Consider the following 20,492-nt stretch of genomic DNA (forward strand, 5'->3'; position numbering starts at 1 on the left):
TGCTGCCAGAAAAGGCCGGCTTGGTGGGGGTGGGTTACTGTTACCAACGGAAATCCTTGAGTTTGCTGGTCTGTGAAGGCAGAGAATAGAACGTCCTCCGGGAAGCAAGGTGGACCATGGAAACGCTCCTCTCCGAGAGGAGGGTTTCACCGCCAACGCACCTTTTGGTCCCTGCGCACACTGTGGGAGATGGAAGGGGGGACCTGCTGAATTCTGATAAAAAATGAAATCCAGACGCAGGCCATGCAATGATAAAATCTTCAAAAATTGGGGAATCCAGGGGTTCGTCGGAGGACCGTTTAGTATTTGGCTTCCGTAAACAGGATGAGAACTCTAAACTCAGCATCGGGGCAGTTTCCAAGTACCTTGCCTGCTACAATCATAAAAATAATAATAATGATGATAATGATAATAGTTTTCAGCACTTTTATGTACTAAGCACTGCTGCAGATACAACATCCTTAGTCCCACAGAGGACTCACAATCTAAGGGAGAGAGGGCAGCTATCTTCATCCCATTTTAAAGATAAGGGAACTGAGGCCCAGAGAGGTTAAGTGACTTACACACATCACACAGCAGGCCAGGGGCAGAGGTGGGGTGAGAACCGAGGGCTCTTGCCTCCCAGTCAGAGACTCTTTCCACCAGGCCATGCTGCTATGACTGCCCAGTGACCCAAGCAAAGTGAAACAAGGGTCTCAGCCCAACACCTCATGCCATGTAACGAAGCCAAAGAAGTGCAGGTGACACCCTAAAAGGGACAGGCAGGGGGCTGGCACACTGGGGCTGACGGAAGGGGCTCCCATCATTGCCAGGCCAGCGGGCCGAGCTGAAGTGGGAAGGCTTTCACCGCCGTCTGGACAACCTGGCAACTTTCCACCCTTCAATGGCCGAGGGGAAGTTGGAGGGGAAACAATAGTTTTTGATTACGCATAGGTCGCTCCCCAGCCAAAGACCCTTCCGGGCAGGGCACGCCAGTGCGGAGAGGCCAGTGGCAGCCTCAAATAAAGAGACTATTTGAAAAGGAAAAGTCATCACGTGAGGAGGGTGGCTAAGCTGCTGAAACCCACCTATGTTCCAAAATGAGGGGGTGGTCAGCTGAGAAGATGAGGAGGCACCAAGATGAGGCCCCCTAAAAACCCATTATGTTATATTGGGCACTCCCAAGTGCTTAGTAGAATGCTTTGCACACTGTAAGCACTCAATAAATATGACTGATTAAAGAGGGCTGGAAGGGCCCCTGAGAGTTAAATTTGCCGAACCCCTGGGTACGGGACCGGCCGGGTCTATGACCCCCGGCCACCTGTCTGCCGTGGCCATGGTAGCAGGGCCCATGACCGTGACTACTCCCTGGGTCACCTGGAAGCACACGCTGGGCCGGAACTGCCAGATTTTACAACTTGGGTTGCTACGACAAACACAGCCCAGTTATTAGATGCGCTCATTTCCCACTTTCCAACGGATAAATCTGCTGGATGTATTTTATGAAGCTGCTGCAGTGGGATGAAAACGGAAAAACCTATCGAGAAACAACTATTTCATCATCTCTCCTTGGCCCCGGAGCCAAGGAAGAGAGGTGGCTGCTGATTGCCTTTCCCAGGAGGCGGCACTCTCAGGGAGTCTGTCTGTTTATTGTTATATTGTGTCTATTCGAACAGACTTATTCAGCGCTTAGTGTGTACAGAGAGAGCACTGTACTATGCATTTGGGAGAGTACTATAAAACGATACACAGACACATTCCCTGCCCACAACGAACTTACAATCTAGAGGGGGAGATAGACATTAATATAAATGAATAAATCACAGATATGTACATAAGAACGAGGCCCTGGAAAGCACAAGGAATGGCCAAAACATGAAGACACAGCACACACAACTATCAAATGTTGGCAGGCCATGCTAAATTGGTTTATTTGTTTAAAAAAAAAAAGCTTCAAAAAACATGGGCATTGACATATGAAAATGGGTAGTTTTCCCAAAGCACCCCATTCTTTCACGGGAATTCCAGGGAAGAGTCCCCCGGCATAGTTTCTGTTTATCAATCAATTGTATTTATTGAGCACTTACTCTGTGCAAAGATGCTAGGCATGTTCCCTGCCCACAAAGAGCTTACAGTCTAGAGGGAATGCCTGTTGTGATCCTTGGGCTTCTCCTTCACAGGTAGTTCATTATGTGACTCCTTTTGTTTTCTGGTGCTGTGCTGCAGGAAGCGAAAACAGATACAAACATTTTACAAGTTCCTGCAATATTACTGCTCTAAAATAAACTCAAGGAAATTAGTTCAGAGATCGGAGAGGGCTTGGCTGGGTGCTTTGGAATAGCTGCTGAAAAACTGAGCAAAAATCAGCTTTTAGCCTCTGCCCACCTGCCCTGCCAGCAGAGATCCAGAACCAAGAGTCACCTCTTCGCCCCACATGCCACAACTGGGGGTCAAAGGGCACGGGGGGAGAGGACTTCAAGGGAGAGGAGGGGAAGAAGGGAAACATCGACAAACAGGGAACGAGCCTCACCGACCGTAGGGGATTTCAGCAATGGCAAATTCCTGAGGAGGACCCCCGCCTCACCCCGGCTCCCAATAGTCCACAGAACTGTGCCCCAGACAAACCCCCCAGTACCCTAATCCTAGAGGAGCAATCCCTACCTCGGGGCACTCTCGAGTTGCAAGATCACATTCGGTAACCAGATGTGATGAGAAATTTTCTCCCAAATCAGTGCCCCACTACCCATGGAGCCCTATCAAAGGGAAATACAACATATCGCCCCGACCCACATTTAGACAGGCAGATTGTTCCTGGAACACAGTTGGTGCACGGCTTCCATCGAGGTTTATCCATCCAAATCACAAACAGATGAATCAGGAGTTGCTTCCTGCACAGGAGATGAATTTGCCAGCAGTATGAAGCAATATTCAGATACAGCTGTTTTTGATAGAAGAGCAAGTTGGGGTTGAGAGAGTCCTCCAGAGGAGGAAGCCACATTCTTGTGGTAGCCATGCACCTGCTGATTGGGATTCAGCCTGAAATTCCTCCTAGCACTGTGCTGACTTTCAACCAGCTGCATCTGGCAAGTTGAAGAAACCACCCAACCCCACCTGAAAGGTACCCACTCCAGGAATGGGGGTCCTGATTCCTCCAGGCAGGCTCTCAGCAGACGTGGGCCAGCAGGAGGAGGGAAGGGGGATCTTAAGCGACTTGTGGACAGGGAATGTGTTTACCAATTTTATTGTAGTGTACTCTCCCAAGCACTTAGCACACTTTTCACTTTGTTTTTTATATTTGTTAAGCACTTATTACACGCCAGGCACTGTTCAAAGCATTAGGGTAGATACAAGCTAATTGGGTTGGATACAGTACCTGTCCCACATAGACCTCATGATCTTAATCCCTACTTTTTCAGATGGGGGAATTGAGGCACAGGGAAGTGAAGTGACTTGCCCAAAGTCACGCAAGAGACAAGGGGATGAAGCAAGATTAGAACTCAGGTCCTTCTTTATCCACTTTATATGCTTTATCCACTAAACTACACTGCTTCTCAATGCTCTCAATAAATGCCACTGACTTAAACTGTCTTCCTCCTCCTCTTTCTCCAAGAGGCATTCTGCACAGGGTCTGAGGCTCTACCAAGGTGATTAGCAAATGAACCTTTCCCTCATTAACCACCTCGGCAGGAAGTTCTCTCCTACCCTATTCAGTCCACAGTGCACTGAAGGTCAGCTGGACTTCAATTGTATTTATTGAGCACTTACTGTGGACAGACACCACCATCCTAGGGGTACATTCCAGATCAGGGAATAACAGCCCCATCTTCCAGGCCTTTGAAACGTGCAGAAGGCTGGGCCGGCTGGTCTGTGAATCGGCCTACTGCTGCAGAGGGGAAGACCCTGAAACTGCTCCTTCTGTGTCTGTCGGGGTCTTTTGTCTGAATTAGCTTCTATTTTACTCTTGTTGTACTCTTTCAAGTTCTTAGTACATTACTCTGCACAAAGCACTAAAGAGATATTATTCATTGATTGGGTAGGAGCTCAGGACAACGTCTTGCAAAAGATAGGCACTCAAACGTCTCTGATTCCTTCTAAGTGTCCCCTTCATTCCCTTCCAACCTCAAACTTCCCAAAGCTAAATGATGACACCTAGTAACGCCTCATCTTCCCACCCAAACCCTGTACTCCCCATCACTGCAGAGAATACAACTATCCTCCCTAGCTGTCAAGTCTGTAACCTTAGCATTGTCCTCGACTCATCTCTCATTCAACCCACATATTCAATCTGTCACCAAATCTTGTCTGTTCTGTTTTCAGCACAATGCTAAAATCTGCCCTTTCCTCTTCATCCCAACTGCTACCATGCTGATCCAAGCACTTATCCCATCCTGCCTTGACTATTAAATCAGCCTCCTCACTGACCTCCCTGCCTCCTGTCTCTCTCCACTCCAGTCCATACTGCACTCTGCTGCACGGACCATTTAAAAAACAAAAAAATTCAGTCCATGTCTTCCCACACCTCAAGAGCCTCCAGTGGTTGTCCATCCACCTCTGGACCAAACAGAAATGCTTTCCCATAGGCTTTAAAGCACTTCAATCAGCTCATCCCCTCCTACCTCACCTCACTAATCTACAACAGCCCAGCCTGCACACTTCACTCCTCTAGCTCCAGTTTATTCACACTGCTCCAACCCTTTCCCACACCCTCCTGGAACTCCCTCCCTCTCCATTTAAACCAGACCACCATTCTCCCCACCTTCAAAGCACCTTCAGGGATTAAGCCCTCTCTTCCCCAGTTCCCTTTCTATTCTGTATTATCTCTTCACTTGGATCTGTGACCTTTGGGCATATGACATTCACCCCAACCTCAACCCCACGGCACTTATGCAGATATCTATAAATTATATATTATAAATATTTATATTAATGTCTGCCTCCCACCCACAAACTGGAAGCTTCTTGTGGGCAGGGAACCAATCAGTGGTAATTATTGAGCACTTACTAGCTGCAGAGCACTGTACTAGCACTGTTGTATAATGGCACAGAGTTGGAAGACACTCCCGGCTCACAACAAGCTTACATCCTAGAGGGGGAGACAAACACTAATATAAATAATTCTTTGTATTCATTGATGTCTGTCTTCACCACCACCCCCCAGACTGTGAGCTCTTCATGGGCAGGGACTGTCTCTCTCTATTGCTGTACTGTACTTCCCCAAACACTTAGTACAGTGCTCTGCACACAGTAAGCGCTCAATAAATATGATTGAATGAATGAATAGTATATAATTTACAGGCATGCACATAAAGGCTGTGGTATTGAGGGTGGAGCAAATATCAAATGCCCAAAGGTCACAGATTCAAGTGCAGGCAACGTGTCTGCCAACTCTGTTGCATTATATTCTCCCAAGAGTTCAGTACAGTATTATGCACGCAGTAAGCACTTAATAAATACCACTGATGATGACAGTAAGCCCTTATATACCATAATAATAATATTACCAAGTACTTACTATGTGTTGGGCAGGAATTGCCCCTATTGCTGAACTGAACTTTCCAAACACTTTGTTCAGTGCCTGCACACAATAAGCGCTCAATAAGTAATAATAATAATGATATTTGTTGAGCGCTTACTATGTACCACGCACTGTTCTAAGTATTGGGGTAGAAACAAGGTAATCGGGTTGTCCCACGTGGGGCTCACAGTCTTATTTCCCATTTTACAGATGAGGTAACTGAGGCACAGAGAAGTTAAGTGACTTGCCACAAGGTCACACAGCAGACAAGTGGCGGAGCCGGGAATTAGAACCCATGACCTCTGACTCCCAAGCCCGTGTTCTTTCCACTAGGCCACACTGCTTCTCCTATGATTGAATGAAGGAACGTTGGGTCCCAGGGGCACAAAAATGTTATCAGATGAGAATCCCACAAGGGCTCACAGTTTAGGAGGTGGGCTCAGCGGGAACCATTATCTGCATTTTCTAGCAGCGGAGGAATCTGAGAACAGGGGAGGCTAATAGACTTGCCCACGGTCATAAGTACATTCATTCATTCAATCGTATTTATTAATAATAATGGTATTCGTTAAGCGCTATGTGCCAAGCACTGTTCTAAGCACCATGGGGGGATACAAGGTGATCAGGTTGTCCCATGTGGGGGCTCACAGTTTCATCCCCATTTTACAGATGAGGAAACTGAGGCACAGAGAAGTGAAATGACTTGCCCAAAGACACACAGCTGACAGGTGGCAGAGCCAGGATTAGAACCCACGACCTCTGACTCCCAAGCCCGGGCTCTTTCCTGTGAGCCAGGCTGCTTCTTATTGAGCACTTATTTGCTTATTTATTGAGCACTCACTGTGTGCAGAGAGTGTATGCACAGTCGTTTAGACAAATACCAACATTATTATTATTATTATTATTATTATTATTATTATTATTATTACGTGCCGGGCACTGTTCTAAGCATTGAGGCAATAATAATAATAATAAGGTGGTCATCAGACCACCTGATGACCTTGTATCTCCCCCAGCGCTTGGACAGTGCTTGGCATATAATAAGTGCTTAACAAATACCAACATTATGATTACTATTACATGCTGTTCTAAGCACTGAGGCAACAATAATAATAATAATAATAATGATGATGGTAGTTCAGGGCTTACTATGTGCTTCTCTGTGCCTCAGTTCCTTCATCTGTCAAACGGGGATGAAGACTGTGAGCCCCACAGGAGATCACCTGATGACCTTGCATCCCCCCAAAGGCTTGGAAGAGTGCTTGGCACATAGTAAGTGCTTAACAAATACCAACATTATTATTACTATTACATGCTGTTCTAAGCACTGAGTCAATAATAATGATGACAATAGTGCTTATTATGTGCTTCTCTGGGCCTCAGTTCCCTCATCTGTCAAACGGGGATGAAGACTGTGAGCCCCACAGGAGATCACCTGATGACCTTGCATCCCCCCAAAGGCTTGGAAAAGTGCTTGGCACATAGTAAGTGCTTAACAAATACCAACATTATTATTACTATTACATGCTGTTCTAAGCACTGAGTCAATAATAATGATGACAATAGTGCTTATTATGTGCTTCTCTGGGCCTCAGTTCCCTCATCTGTCAAACGGGGATGAAGACTGTGAGCCCCACAGGGGACCACCTGATGACCTTGTAACTCCCCCAGCGCTTGGAACAGTGCTTGGCCCGTAGCAAGTGCTTACCAAATACCAACATTATGACTATTACGTGCTGTACTAAGCACTGAGGCAATAACAATGATGATACTTAAGTGCATACTATGTGCTTTTCTGTGCCTCAGTTCCCTCGTCTGTCAAACGGGGATGAAGACTGTGCGCCCCACGGGGGATCACCTGATGACCTTGCATCCCCCCAAAGGCTTGGAAGAGTGCTTGGCACATAGTAAGTGCTTAACGAATACCAACATTATTACTATTGCATGCTGTTCTAAGCACTGAGTCAATAACAATGATGGCAGTAGTGCTTATTATGTGCTTCTCTGTGCCTCAGTTCCCTCATCTGTCAAACGGGGATGAAGACTGTGCGCCCCACGGGGGACCACCTGATGACCTTGCATGGCCTCCAGCGCTTGGCACCTAGTGCACATACGACGGTCACCGTTATGACGATTGGGCAGTGGGGAGAGGGAGGGAGGAGGGGCGTGGTGGGCCGGTGTGCGGAGCTCACCTGGCCGTGCTGAGCAGCGGGTGGCGGGTCCCCACCAGCTTCCGCACCTGCAGGGCGATGTTGCCGAGCTCGTCGCTGAGCAGGCAGCGGAGGCTGATGAAGGAGGTGGGGTAGCCCACGATCTTCTCCGCCTCCGACACCACCTGGCTCCAGGGCGGGGGCGACGCCGAGAAGAGGCCCCGCCGGGGAGGGCGGCGCGGGCCGGGCCCGGGACCGGCCCGCCGCAGCAGCCGCCGCAGGCTCATCGGCGCCGTTGTCCCGGGGGCTTCGGCCCGGCCAGACGGGGTCCCCGACGAGCCCGCGCCGAGCCGGGGCCCGGGGGGCGGAGGGGGAAGGAGGCGGACGGACGAGCTCGGCGAGGAGGCCGCCAGCAGCGGCGCCTCAGCGGCGGCCCGGACCCACCGCGGCGGCTCTGGGGGCCGCCATCTTGGCTGTCGTAAAAACCCGGCCGCCGTAAAGGAGCGCGCGCGCGCACGAGGGAGGGGGCGGGGCCAGCGGGGGGAAAGGCAGGGCAGTCATTCATTCATTCATCCATCTATCCATCCATTCATCCATCCCTTCATCCATCCCTTCATAATAATACTAATGGTGGTATTTGTTCAGCGCTTACTAGGTGCAAAGCACTGTTCTAAGCGCTGGGGGGGGGGAAAATACAGGGCGAGCAGATCAGAGAAGCAGCGTGGCTCAGTGGAAAGAGCCCGGGCTTTGGAGTCCGAGATCATAAGTTCGAATCCCGGCTCGGCCACCTGTCCGCTGTGTGACTTTGGGCAAGTCACTTCACTTCTCTGGGCCTCAGTTACCTCATCTGTAAAATGGGGATTAAGACTGTGAGCCCCACGTGGGACAACCTGATTCCCCTGTGTCTACCCCAGCGCTTAGAACAGTGCTTGGCACATAGTAAGCGCTTAACAAATACCAACATTATTATTATTATAACCTGATTCCCCTGTATCTACCCCAGCGCTTAGAACAGTGCTCGGCACATAGTAAGTGCTTAACAAATACCAACATTATTATTATTCTCCCACGTGGGGCTCACAGTTTTAATCCCCGTTTTACAGATGAGGTCTCTGAGGCACAGAGAAGTGAAGTGACTTGCCCCAAGTCACACTGCTAGCAAGTGGCAGAGCCGGGATTTGAACTCATGACCTCCGACTCCCAAGCCCAGGCTCTTTCCACTGAACCACGCTGCTTCTCTAATTATAATGTTGGTATTTGTTAAGCGCTTACTATGTGCAGCGTGCTGTTCTAAGCGCTGGCTTAGATACAGGGTAATAAGGTTGTCCCCCGTGAGGCTCACAGTCTTCATCCCCATTTTACAGATGAGGGAACGGAGGCCCAGAGAAGTGAAGTGACTTGCCCACAGTCACACAGCTGACAAGTGGCAGAGCTGGGATTCGAACCCATCACCTCTCACTCCCAAGCCCGTGCTCTTTCCACTGAGCCACGCTGCTTCTCTATTCATTCATTTATCCATTCATTCATTCATCCATCCATTCATTCACTGGCCACCTCAGCAGGGACTTCCCACATTGCCACATTGGCAGAAAATGACAGGACCCTGCACCACGTGGCTGCCCTCCGGCGGGCGTCGTCTCAGGCCATGCTCAACATCTCAGGCCATGCTCAACATCTCAGTCCACTCATCAGGAGGTCAGTCAGTCAGTCAGTCTGTCGATAGTCCATCCTCACTTTCCAGACCTCGGTGGAGCCCTGCGGGTGACCCCCGCTAGACTGTAAACTGGTTGTGGGAGGGGAATGTTTCTATTTAGTGTTGTAGTGTATTCTCCCAAGTGCTTAGTACAGTGCTATACACATAGTAAATGCTCAATAAATACAATTGATTGATTGACTAGGTTGCGGTTCCATGGCCCAGGGGACCTTAGGGGACCCTCCACCTTCAGAGGAGAGGGGAGGTCCACGAAAAGCAGGCTGCCGTCATTGCCCCCCGCCCCCACCCCCACCTCCTGCTTAGGTTACAGAGGAGTCATCTAAAACCAGGAAGGTTAAGAGACTTTCCCAAGGTGACACAGAAGACCAGGGGACAGAATTGGGACTCATACCCGGGTGTTCTGACTCCCAGGACTGTGCACTTTCCCCTGGGCTACAGAGTCTCCATCCCACCCACAGTAGTCTCACCTGGCCAAAAATGCTGGCAGGCTGTGCTGTCCAGCCCTGAACACTTTCTATGGGTGTGCCCTCAGCAAGGCTTCCAGTCTAGCGAGGAAGAGAGGGACAGGAATGTTACACCCGGTTAGCAAGAACTGAGGCGCTATAGTGCTCTATTCACTAAGCCACACTGCTTCTCACGCTCTCCCATCTCTGAGGTCTTTAGTGGATGGACCTGGGAGTCAGAAGGACCTGGGTTCTATTCCTGGCTCCGCCTCTTGTCTGCTGTGTGATGTTGGGCAAGTTACTTAACTTCTCTGTGCCTCAGTTACCCCATCTGTAAAATGGGGATTACAACTGTGAGCCCCACATGGGACATGGAGTGTGTCCAACCTGATTTTGCATCTACCACAGAACAGTGCCTGGCATATAGTAAGCACTTAACAAATACTATACAAAAAAAAAAGTGAAAGGAGCCCAACACAAACCATCAGGGCTAGAATCCGTTCTTCAATCCCGAGTCTTTAGTCTGGACCAAGACTCGTCTATCATTTTATGTCAGGAGATCCCATCATTATTCCTGTGGGCTGAACACTGTGAAAAGCACTTGAGTGAGATACCAAATAAGCAATTCAGCTATGGTTCCTGTTCCATATGGGCTTCACAGACTAAAGTGGGGGAGGCCAGATATAGAAAACAGGAACAAGTCACAAGCAATGAAAGATATGAAAAAAAAATTCAAAACTTAAGACTACTGAATAAGTAAAACACTCTTGGAGGGGGCAGTGCATAGGTCCCCTCACCTCTAGAAGCAAGGGCCCCTTTTTCATCTTCCAGGAAGATTTAGGGCTTCTGTTCTCCAGTTGCCTTTACCTTGCTTTGCTCCAGTCTCCTAAGAGGGGAAATTTGTAAAATACACTTCTCTAATGTTGTCAGTATTTTTAATGACCGAGAATTTGGTGCCTAGAAAAGGCATAATCAATCAGTAGCATTTACTGAGTGCTTACTGTGGCAGAGCATTATATGCTGGGTGAGTCCAGTAGAATCAGTAGCCATCCTAATAATAATAGTGCTACATGCCAAGCATTTTACTAAGCACTGGGATAAATGCACAAAAATCTGGGAGGATACTGGCCCTGTCCCACAAGGTCACATAGCAGACTGGTGGCAGATCCAGGATGAGATCGCAGGTGTCCTGGTTTCCAACGGGCCATACTGCAAACACCGAAAGAAGTGCTTGGAATACAGAGTAAAAGATTAGACACGGTCTCATCCTTCAAGGATCTTGTTTATGATATGAAATCAACATAACCTGCTCAAGTGTGAATTATCTTTCTTACAAAATAGATATCAAATTCCTGGTAACCAAAGTCAGTCAGGTCTGTCACTTAGCCAAAATTACAGATTCTGAGAACTCAAATTTCCCCCTGGCTAGGATGAGCTTCTCTGGGTTATCCAAGGTGAAAGGAGTCATGAAGAAGGAAAACAAAAGTATGTTTTAGGAATGTATCGTGCATCCAAGGTAGTCTCTCCAGAATCATTTGTTTTAAAGACCGACTTGTGCAATTTCTTTAATACCAATTCACAGCATGGACTTAATCTCTCCACAGAAGGCGAACACATTACATTCTGGTCATACCCTATTAACCAAGTTTTTGATTATTCATGGAATTCTTGGTCTCATTTACCTTGAATAATCAGGGTTCTTCGGTTCATTTAAAATTAAAATGTTGTATTGAACCTGTTTCCTACTTTGGAGATCAGTTTTAGAAGAGGAATAATGGAGCTTATCTCCTTTCCTCTAGATTGTGGGCTCACTGTAGGCAGGGAGCGTGTCTGCCAACTCTATTGCTTGATGCTCTCCCAAGCACCTAATACAGTTCTCTGCACACACTAAGCACTCAATCAATACCACTGCTTGATTCCCTCTTCCCAGCTGTGACTGTTCGGACAATGTCTACAGAAACAGCATGATCTAGTGGATAGAACACAGGCCTGGGAGGCCGAATGATCTGGGTTCTAATTCTGACTCTGCCACTTGTCTGTTGTGTGACCTTGGGCAAGTCACTTGACTTCTCTGTGCCTCAGTTACCTCATCTTTAAAATGGGGATTAAGACCATGAGCCCCAAGTGGGACTTGGACAGTGTCCACCCTGGTTAAGTTGCATCGACCCCAGTGCTTAGTACAGTGCCGGCACATACTAAGTGCTTAACAGATATAAAAAAATGCCTACCAGAAAATAGTTTCATAGAACCTACAGATTATCTCATGGCTCTGAAACTTCAAGTGCCTTTCTAGGGGGTCAAATGTGGCTTTAGTTCTGCCCCTGGAAGTTGTAGTGAACCATTGATTGACTGGAGAATGTAAAGAATGACAAAGAATGAGGGGCGTTAGTCCCAAGGACTGCTCCATTTCTGCTCAGTTTGCCTGGGGCTCCCAGCCAGTGGTGCTAGGACCTGCCCCGTTAAGCCCCTCTAGACTGTAAGCTCATTGTGGGCAGGGAACGTGTTTGTTAGATTGTTATATTGTACTCTCCCAAGTGCTTAGTACAGTGCTCTGTACACAGTAAGTGCTCAAGAAATATGATTGAATGACTGATTGACTGAAGCTAGAGCAGCATATGGAAAGCTAGCTAGCTTCCCCACTGCTGTGGCTCAGACCCAGGCCTCCTGGAGCTTCCAGGGAGGGATCCCTTGCTCTGGGGCTGTGGCCGAGACTTTAGGTGGGAAAACATGATCTGATGATCCCCCCCGCCCCAGCACTGAACCCTATGAGGACTCCCTCTAGGCAAAAATAGGCAGCGACATGAGAGTAGGTGATTGACTGGAGGCTGTTGGGGATTGGAAGTGAGGGAGTAGGGAAGTAGTGTAGCCTTGTGGCCTAGGGCCAAAAGCACCAGCCTGATGGTCAGGAAACCCCCGCTTCTAGTCCCGGCTTTGCCACTGGCCTGCTTTGGGGCCTTGTTTCGATCACCTAACTTTCCTGGGACACAGTTCTGAGATCCCATGACACATGTGCCATGAAGGAGTCTTGATGGACAAACTCTCTGGCCGCTATTCTCTCTGTGTGCTCACCTGCCACCTGCCAGATACCGCAGGGACTGTTGCTTTCTTTGCTCTTAAAGAGATAACCGACCCAATCAATCTACAAATTATATACCTTTGCATAACTAGATTTTCATTTTTTGAAAAGAAGAGCTGAAAAGTGTAGATATTTGAAATATTATTATTATCACCGTACTTGTTAAATGCATACTATGTGCCCTGCACTCTACTAAACACTGGGGTAGAACTAAGATAATTGTGTTGAACACAGTCCCTGTCCCATGCAGGGCTCATAGTCTAAGGGATATTACTTCGGCGGTGTTTCTGGGTTTGTTTCTCTGCAAGGACTTATTTAATTTTGACTCAGAACATGGTGTGGGGTTCCCATTTTTCCAGCTTTCCCTGATATGGTGCATGTTCTAAAATTCCAAGTGAAACCTGGGCAACAGTGTCAGGATTTTTCTATTTTGTTTTTCCCAATCTCTTCATCTATTTCCTTTTCCTATTCAACCTCCTCTTTCTCTTCCCAGTTATTCCCTGGTCTTCCACTTGCTCTGACCTCACCGGGTATGTCTTCCCCCTCTTCCTTATCTTTCTGACTCCCCTGCTGGATTTGTGCCTGTTCCTTACAGCAGCTGGGTCTCATTTTCTTCATCACTGTTGGTGTCTCTGTGTCTTTGTGTATGTGAGTTTCTGTGTGTTTGAGTCAGGGTGAGCAGGAGTAGGCGGGATGGTGGCTGAGCAGTCTTTATGTCTTGCTGTCGGGCTGCTAGTAGGGTGGGTTTAACCATACCCTAAAGCCTGCCCTGCCCTGTCTTACCCTACTATATCTTACTCTGCCCTGTTCAGCCCTGTCCTGTTTCTATCCTGCCCTGTTTTACCCTATCCTATCCTACTCTGCCCTGCCCTGCCTAACCTGCAAGAGTCTTTTCTCCTGGGACCTAGGCCAAATGTTCCTTCTCCAGTATCAGCTTAGGAATTTGCGGGCTCCAGTTCTCTGCCTGCTGACTGCTCACGAGGTCTACTTCTCCCCCGACCTCTGGGCTGTGGGATTGGGGCAGCAGCAGCTGGAGTTCCTGGGGTTTCGAGGGGATGGGCCCGCTGCGAAGAGCCTGTGCCCTCCTGGGTGTGTGCTGGGATAGGCAAGGAGGCTGGCAGAGAGAGAGGCTGGCAGTTAGGGAGTCAGGCAGGCTGGAGGCAGGATGGCAGACAGGGAGGCAGGGAGGCAGATAGGGAGGTAGGGAGGGAGGCTGGCTGGCAGAGAGACAGACTGGCAGACAGGGAGGCAGACTGGCAGGCAAACTGGTAGGGAGGCAGCCTGGCAATACTGTACAAAGAGCTTGGGAGAATACAATACAAAAGAATTGGCAGACATGTTCCCTTCCCATAACGAGTTTACAGTCCAGAAACACAAAAAATTTAGTTTTAAAGGAATTATTTTTAACACTTGGACTTTTATTCACAATATTAGGAACTTTCCTTTCTCATCATCCTTATCTTTGTGTTTTTACTTTATTGGTCAGTTACAATGTTTATAAGATTGACTTGGTTTTTTTTTTACAATTAATTTGCTGTGAATGTCTAGACAGTCACCCCAGTGTATTGGCAGGGAAACACATTGTAAATAAAATTGCACTGTAAACGGAACCAGTGTAGTCTAATGCATAGAGTACAGCCTGGGAGTCAGAGGACATGGATTCTAATTTCAGCTCTGCCACCATCTTCTGTGACCTTGGGCAAGTCACTTTTACTTCTCTATGCCTCACTTGCCTCATCTGTAAAATGGGGATTAAAACTGAATGCCCTATATGGGATGTGGACTATGTCCAACCTGATTATTTTGTATCTACCCCAGTGGTTAGTACACTTACTGGCACATAGTAAGCACTTAAACATCACAAAATATATATATATCAGAATAAATACAGCATGCTCTGGTTGGAAAGAGCATAGTCCTGGGAGTCCAGAGATGTGGATTTTAATCCTACTCATGCCACTGGATTTCTGTGTAACTTTAGGTAAGTCACAACTTCTCTGTGCCTCAGTTTCTCAGTCTGTAAAATGAGGATATGACACCTGAATAATCGCCTGTAGGACAGGGACTGGGTCTTTTCTGGGCATCTTGAATCTAAATCAGCTTTTAGCCCAGAGTAAGTGCTTAACAAATAGTTACTATGCAATAATGGTTACTATTGAATGTAACTCCCCTTTCAAAGTGGGTGTAATAATCAGAAGAATTAATCAAATAATCAATAATCAAAGATGCTTAACTAGTTAAAAGGTTAACCAAAATCATCAGTCCAGAACTTTCACGGCTGAAATCATTGTATCATTTTGGAGTCATCTTCCATTGTCCCCAGAATTATTCAGGACAAGGACTCAGTCAGCTGTAGAAGAGTGAATGCCTTATATAGAGGTCAAGAGACCCCAGGATATTGTATAGGAAGAAATCCAGACGTTCACCCTAGTGTCTCTTCCTGACACTCAGGAAACCCCCAATCTGCCTCTCCTGTTCTGCCCTCCCACCCTCTTCTTCCACCCCCCTACAATTTTGTTCCTTTTAAACTGTTTCCCTGCTTTCTCATAGGGCCGGTGCATTCTCCCTGCCCTCTCTGACCTCCCACTTCCCTGGAGCTAGTGCTGTATTGGCGGCTGGCATTAAGTGGAAAACTTGTGGGTTGAAAAGCTGAAACCGGTTGTGATTGTAGAAACATGGGACGTGCCACTCGTCGTAATTTGAGACATCTTAAGTTGAGAATGCCTGTACTGCAACTGTTGGGAGCTAATGAGGAAACCGTCACCCTGAAAGAATCTCTTATAGCCTTCCCTTTTCAATCAGTTAATCAGGGGAATTTATTGAGTGCTTACTAGGTGCAGAGCACTGTACAGTGAGCTTGGGTGAGTACAACACAACAGGATTAGCAGACACGTTCCCTGCCCATAATTAACTTACAGTCTAGAGTTTCCCCCGCTTCCTTGCCCAGTGCTTAGAACAGTGCTTGGCATATACTATGAATTTAAATACCATTATTATTATTATTGTCTCTTGATGTCTTTAAGGCGTCACTGCATTCTCTCTCTCTCTCTATGAGGATTTTTCAGTGATCAGCTTGGTTAAAGGCAGAACTAAGCTTAAATTTGTTTCTAGTATAGATAATAATAATAATGCTTTCTCCTTCCAACTTATTCCCAAGGATCTGCTCTTTGAGGGTAGCTCTAGAAAGCTCATGAGAAATTTCATATTTCCAAAGATGCCTGTCTCTCAACAACTGAGCTTAATTTCAGTGGTACCATGAAAATTTGTGATTCTGATGAAACTTAAGGAAAATCTTAAAACAGATGGAAAAAGGTAAATATCCATAATAGAAAGCAAATTTAAATTAAGAGCAAAATAGATCACAGAGAAAGAAAGAGAGAAAGAGAGAGAGAGAAACAGTGGAACCTTAGAAATATTAAGTGGCAGGGAAGGGGTATGAAAAAAAAACCATAAAGAGAGGTAGAGAAGCCTAGAAGAGAGAACATGGGTCTGGGGGCTCAGGAGCCTCAAGATCTAATCCCAGCTCTGCATTTGGCCCGCTGCATGACCTTGGGCAAGTCTATTAACCTTTCTAGGAATCTGTTTCCTCATCTGTAAAATGGGAATAAGATACCTGCTCTCCTCTCCCTGTTAGATTGAGTGAGACAGGAACTGTGTCTGATCTGATTATCTTGTATCTACCCTACCTCTTGGCACTTAATAAGTTCTAAATGAATAATTTATAGAGCCGGTCCCTATAAATAGTGCATACTTTTCCTGAACTGCTTTCTTTTTCTCTTAGAAGAGTTTAAAAGAAACAACCATAAGAGAAAAGAGCAGGACAGAGAGAGGAGACCACCCTGAAAATACAAGAGTGAATGATAGATCCTCAAACAAAACAGAAGACCTCTCAGTTCTAGCCCATTGCTAGCTTTAACACTCTTAGATTCTGTACTTGCTTAGTACAGTGCCCTAGTGCTCAGTAAATTATCACTGATATTTATTGAGTGCTTACTGTGCCCACAACACTGTGCTAAGCGTTTGGGAGAGTACCCTACAACAGAATTGATATTGGTAGACACATTCCCTGCTCGCAAAGAGCTTACAGTCTATTGTACTCTCCCTAGAGCTTAGTACAGTGCTTTGAATATAAGTAAGTGCCCAGTAAATACCATTGGTAATTGTGATAAAGGAATAAATTCTATTGATTGCTTCTTTTCAGACACTTAGTTGCCTTAGAGTTGATGAAAATTTTAGATTCTGAAGACTTTCAAGGCAGGCTGAGGCATATCTGGACCAAAGTCCTCCTGTCTATAAATGGACCATGAGTTTGCCTGCGGAGCTGCCATTCATAGGATTTCCCAGGTCAGAAAAGTCTCCACTGACCTGGGAAAGCCACACCATTGGACCTATATATGACCTGCTGTGAGTACACAGTAAACTGATAAAATGATAGTTCCCATGGATATTTCTCCCTTGACTTTCTCAAGGGTCCGGTTAAGATGTACACCCAGATCAGGGGGAAACATTCACTTACATAAAAAACTTCCCATAGGTTTTGCTAGCTCAAGCCAGGACTCTGGGCACAATCCCATCATTATTATTATAATTATTATTATCATTATTCTCTGTGCCTCAGTTCCCTTGTGTAAAATGGGGATGATGATTGTGAAACCCATGGGGGGCAGGGACTATGTCAGCGTGGCTCAGTGGAAAGAGCCTGGGCTTGGGAGTCAGAGAGCATGGGTTCAAATCCTGGCTCTGCCACTTGTCAGCTGTGTGACTTTGGGCAAGTCCCTTCACTTCTCTGGGCCTCAGTTACCCCATCTGTAAAATGGGGATGAAGACTATGAGCCCCACGTGGGACAACCTGATTACCTTGTATCCTCCCCAGCGCTTAGAACAGTGTTTTGCACATAGTAAGAACTTAACAAATGCCATCATTATTATTTCCCTATGGTTTATGGAATCCCTCACCTGTGCCATTCTCTCTGAGAATTCCAGAAAGTCTATACAAGGGTGTATGTGTTTGCCTGTATATTATATACAGTGGCATGATTTGAGTGGAGGAACAGTGAATTATAATCGTTCTGGCACCCACAGAAACCAGAGGGGGAGGTGCTTAAAGCTATTTCCAGCATAGCAAAAGCTACAAGTGGGTACAGTGTTTATAACTCTTGCAATATTGAATAGAATTATTTTCCATGTGTTTTTATCCTATTCATTTTGAACAGACTCTTAAATTCTCTCCTCCTATCCGCCATCATGAACAATTCCCATTAGGAAGTGCAGACCTTCTTCCCAAAGAATTCTTGACAGCCAGTGCAGATTGGATTCTTCAGAAGAAGAGGTGACCGTCTCTCCTGGACAATTTAGCTTTCTCTGCCCCTTTCTGGGGGCAGGACAGTGGAGCAGATGGCCCTGTGAGATTCCCTCCAGCTCTGGCTGGCTGTTCATTCATTCATTTATTCAGTCGTATTTATGGAGCCCTTACTGTGTGCAGAGCGCTGTACTAAGCTCTTGGGAAGTACAATACAGCGATAAAGAGAGACAATCACTGCCCACGATGGGCTTACAGTCTAGAGGGGCCGTGGGAGGCTGCTCAGGGGTGGAGAGGCTGGGGCCGAATCCCCGTCTTTTGGGGCAGTTCTGTTTGCAGGTGCCCAAGATGGGCAGGAGCTGAGTGGTGGAATGGAGGGAGAGAAAGCACCGTGGCCACCAGGACTCACTCCTGCCGGCCGGGGAAGAGACACCAGGGTAGGCCAAGTTGCCACCCTAAAAGGTTTCCAAACTTTTAGCCCGGCCAGTCCTTCTCTCCCGAGCCGGCGGCCCTGAGGACTCTCCGCCTGCCCCCGCCTGTTCAACCGCCCACCGTGGGCTTGACGCCCTCCCTTGTGTGAGGGCTTCGAACAGGAGGAGAGCCGGCAGACAAGTCCTTGTAACGCTCAGAGCGACCTGGCACCGACAGGGGAATAATAATTAGGTATTTGTTAAACGCTTACTCTGTGCTGAGCACTGTTCTGAGCTCTGGGGTAGATACAGGGTAATCAGACTGTCCCATGTTGGGCTCACATTTTTTAATCCCCATTTTTACAGATGAGGTAACTGAGGCACAGAGAAGTGAAGTGACCAAGGTCACACAGCAGACAAGTGACGGGATCGAGATTAGAACCCACGACCTCTGACTCCCAAGTCCGGGCTTTTTCCGCTGAGCCATGCTGCTTCTCAGGGGATCGGGACCTCAGTTTGGGGAGCTTCCTCATGCCCACACTGACAGATTTTGTCGGGGAAACTGCGACAGAGAAGCGCTCGGCCTGGCAGGGAGGAAAGCTGACAGACCCTGGGCGACAGACCCCTCCCCTTCCCCCCCCTCCCGCCCTCTGCTCTTCCCCTTCCCCTCCCCTCAGCACTGTGCATATTTGTATATATTATTTATGACCCTATTTATTTTGGTAATGAGGTGTATATCTCCATGATTCTATTTATCCTGACATTGTCTTATTTTGTTTTGTTCTGTTTTGCTTTGCTGTTTGCGCTTAACAAATACCAACATCATTATTATTATTATTCTCAGTGCCTCAGTGACCTCATTTATAAATTGAGGATGAAGACTGTGAGCCCCATGTGGGACAACCTGATAATCTATTATACATATATTATTATCCTATTAATTTTGTTAATGAGGTGTATATCTCCATGATTCTATTTATCTTGATGTTGTTTTGTTTTGTTCTGTTTTGTTTTGCTGTCCGTCTCCCCCATTTAGACTGTAAGCCCGTTATTGGGCAGGGATGGTCTCTATGTGTTGCCGAATTGTACATTTCAATTGCTTAGTACAGTGCTCTGCACATAGTAAGCGCTCAATAAATACAGAAGCCACATGGCTCAGTGGAAAGAGCAGGAACTGGGAAGTCAGAGGTCATGAGTTCAAATCCCAGCTCCACCGCTTGTCAGCTGTGTGACTTTGGGCAAGTCACTTACCTTCCCTGTGCCTCAGTTACCTCATCTGTAAAATGGGGATTAAGACTGTGAGCCTCACGTGGGACAACCTCATTACCTTGTATCTACCCCAGTGCTTAGAACAGTGCTCGGCACGTAGTATGCACTTAACAAATACCAACATTATTATTATTATTATTCTCTGGGCCTCAGTTACCTCAGCTGTAAAATGGGCATGAAGACTGTGAGCCCCATGTGGGACAACCTGATCACCTTGTACCCCCCCCCCCCCAAGCACTTAGAAGCTGAGAAGCAGCGTGGCCTAGTGGCAAGAGCAGGGGCTTGAGAGTCAGAGGTCGTGGGTTCTAGTCCAGGCTCTGCCACCTCTCTGCTGTGTGGCCTTGGGCAAGTCTCTTAACTTCACTGTGCCTCAGTGACCTCATCTGTAAATATGGGGAAGAAGACTGTCAGCCTCACGTAAGACAACCTGATGACCTTGTATCTACTCCAGTGCTTAGAACAGTGCTTGGCACATAGTAGGCACTTAACAAACACCATCGTTATTAGAACAGTTCTTGGCACATAGTAAGCGCTTAAATACCATCATTATTATAAATCCGATTGAATGAGTGGATGAATGCTTGACAGAGGACAGCGCCACGGCCTCCCTGCGCAGGGCCGAGGGGGGTGGGGCCAG

The 20,492-nt window shown here is 47.1% G+C and overlaps 1 protein-coding gene and 1 long non-coding RNA gene across 3 annotated transcripts in view; both read right to left on the bottom strand.

The window, feature by feature from the left end:
* PDSS2 (decaprenyl diphosphate synthase subunit 2) overlaps window positions 1–8,117 on the bottom strand; it is an 89,708-nt gene extending 81,591 nt beyond the window's left edge. For both annotated transcript variants that reach the window (XM_029047570.2, XM_029047569.1), the window contains exon 1: window positions 7,687–8,117. In XM_029047570.2, coding sequence (XP_028903403.1) covers window positions 7,687–7,931 — 245 coding nt within the window. In that variant the 5' untranslated portion in view covers window positions 7,932–8,117. The remainder of the gene's footprint in view (window positions 1–7,686) is intronic.
* On the bottom strand, window positions 1,879–2,846 carry LOC114805714. Its single transcript, XR_003753736.2, has 2 exons — window positions 2,770–2,846; window positions 1,879–2,199 (listed from the first exon to the last, which is right to left on the bottom strand). It is a non-coding gene; the product is annotated as an uncharacterized LOC114805714 (long non-coding RNA).
* Window positions 8,118–20,492: the final 12,375 nt, after the last annotated feature.

Source organism: Ornithorhynchus anatinus, chromosome 19, assembly GCF_004115215.2.
Source record: "Ornithorhynchus anatinus isolate Pmale09 chromosome 19, mOrnAna1.pri.v4, whole genome shotgun sequence".
NCBI classification, from domain to species: Eukaryota; Metazoa; Chordata; class Mammalia; order Monotremata; family Ornithorhynchidae; genus Ornithorhynchus; species Ornithorhynchus anatinus.